The 2,182-nt window shown below is 40.7% G+C and overlaps 1 protein-coding gene across 1 annotated transcript; it reads right to left on the reverse strand.

Moving 5' to 3' along the window:
- Nucleotides 1–618: 618 nt before the first annotated feature.
- LOC123468104 lies at nt 619–1,246 on the reverse strand. The gene is made up of 2 exons (XM_045167760.1): nt 1,000–1,246; nt 619–910 (listed from the first exon to the last, which is right to left on the reverse strand). The coding sequence occupies exons 1-2, from the start codon at nt 1,221–1,223 to the stop codon at nt 685–687; spliced, it is 450 nt and encodes a 149-aa protein (XP_045023695.1). The 5' UTR covers nt 1,224–1,246; the 3' UTR covers nt 619–684.
- Nucleotides 1,247–2,182: the final 936 nt, after the last annotated feature.

Genomic DNA, 2,182 nt, shown 5'->3' on the forward strand with positions numbered 1-2,182 from the left:
ACATTACCAGCGGTTGGAATATTTGAAGTACCTTTGGGTTGTACGGCGAGAACAGAAGATTGGGTCTTCCCAGCCAGCATGGAGGGAAGCATAGAAGCCCCGAACCTTCAAGCGGCGGTGCTGCCATCTGTCAACGTTTTTTCTCAGGACCCAACCAGTAACAGCAGCGGGAAGCACGTCATCATCGAAATTCCGCGGGAGAACACGAGTTCGATAGACATCATTAGTGAATTACTTCAACGGAATGACCGCGCCAGGTTAGCTGCTGAAATGACGGGGGAACAAATTCACAACCTTGTAACCAAAGTGGATAAACAGATGGAGACATCTTCTGCCCGATACCCATATGAATTAATAATAATAGCTGTAGTATTAAGTATGGGAATCACATTTTTGGGTTATAAATTTTACCTACTTAGTGCAAGGTTAGCTGCTCACGAACAGCACGATGTGGTCAGCCTACCACCCGAAGACCGCGGGAGGGAAGAGTTGGAAATGCAGAACCTGTAAAACAATAATTCACCTCCCGTAGTTATTATGCACCTATAGTAATCATGTACCATTGTGTCAAACTTAGCCTATGATGCCCTCTAGCGTAGAAACAAGAAAAGAGAAGAGTTGTGTTAAAAAATGTATTGAAAATTCAAAAAGGGAATACCGGATTGCAATTGACAAAGGAAAAAATTATAAGGCTTCAGATTCCGGATTCTCCCCCCAGAGGTTCAAAACTTCCAGCGCGACCAGTCGGGCTGCCAGCCGAGCCTCCACCGTGGAGAACAAAACCTCTGAATGGAAGTCGGAACGTCGGGGGGACGGATGGTAAACATCCTCACCTGACTCAAGCCACCACAGAAGTCTAGCATAGTTGTGGGAATAAAAATCGCGATACTTCGCGTAGCCGGGATACGTACTAAAAGAATGAAGAAAAAAAAAAAAAAAAAAAAAAAAAAAGTTAAAATCATGATGAAGAAATTTCCTAGAACACAAAGGGAAACATACCTGTAATAGAAGTCCAATTCCCAAACTTCCCCTGAAAACGGTGTAAAATCCAAAGAGGTACCCGTAACCTTAGCATCGTTTAGGAGTGTGGCAAACAGCCTCCGATCACTTACATTCAGGCGACGGTACCGGCTCACAGGATTACGGAAGGCAATCTCAGCGAAGCGCACAACGGCAACGTCAAAATACCGCCAGTCGGACAATACATCGGAAAGGGTGAACATCTTGAAAGACCTGTATCACACCAAAACTGAAAATGAACTGTGCCAGCAGAAAGGCTGTGCCCGATTAAAATTCAGTTTCAATAACCTTCGAGGATCACAATCATTGCCTATCAGTTCCATTTCTTTTACATTGGTGTTATAGTTAGTGTTAACAAGGGTAACCTTCATGCTTTATCGCAGGTAGATAAGTACAGTCGGGTCGCCTGTCTTAAAGAAGGGGGACCTGTCGCGGGTGAAAAGGGGTAAATGTTTATCTCTTTACAGAGATGATTCACCCGCTCATTGAACTACGCTGCGACCGTGGGACTGAATCATTGCAGATAATCAGTACTAGAAGTAGATACGGAGACATGCGCTCCGGAAGGGGCGTAATTAGCATAGCAGTATAAATGCAAGTGTAAAATTCGGTAAAAGACAAGTTCCCTGGTTTCCCTAGAGTTCTTCAGACGCTTCTCCAACTTTTGGTAATGGTTATCCCTTTTGTTTGAGTTAAACCATTGTTTAGAATTTAAGTCATCACTTGTTGTATTTGTTTGTTCTTGTCCCAATACAACTCGTGTGACAATATTTGATGCAGTATACATATAGAAGTAAAACTCATGGTATAACAGTGTATTCACATTGAATACAAGTATATTTGATGCAGTATACATTTAGAAGAAAAAACTCATGGTATAACAGTGTATTCACATTGAATACAAGTATATTTGATGCTGTTTACATATAGAAGTAAAAACTCATGGTATAACAGTGTATTCACATTATATACAAGTATATTTGATGCAGTATACATATAGAAGTATAAACTCATGGTATAACAGTGTATTCACATTGAATACAAGTATATTTGATCCTGTTTACATATAGAAGTAGAAACTCATGGTATAACAGTGTATTCTTATTGAATACAAGTATATTTGATGCAGTATACATATAGAAGTAAAAACTCATGGTATAAC

The sequence above is a fragment of the Daphnia magna genome, unplaced genomic scaffold (genome assembly GCF_020631705.1).
Source record: "Daphnia magna isolate NIES unplaced genomic scaffold, ASM2063170v1.1 Dm_contigs288, whole genome shotgun sequence".
Classification (NCBI taxonomy): Eukaryota; Metazoa; Arthropoda; class Branchiopoda; order Diplostraca; family Daphniidae; genus Daphnia; species Daphnia magna.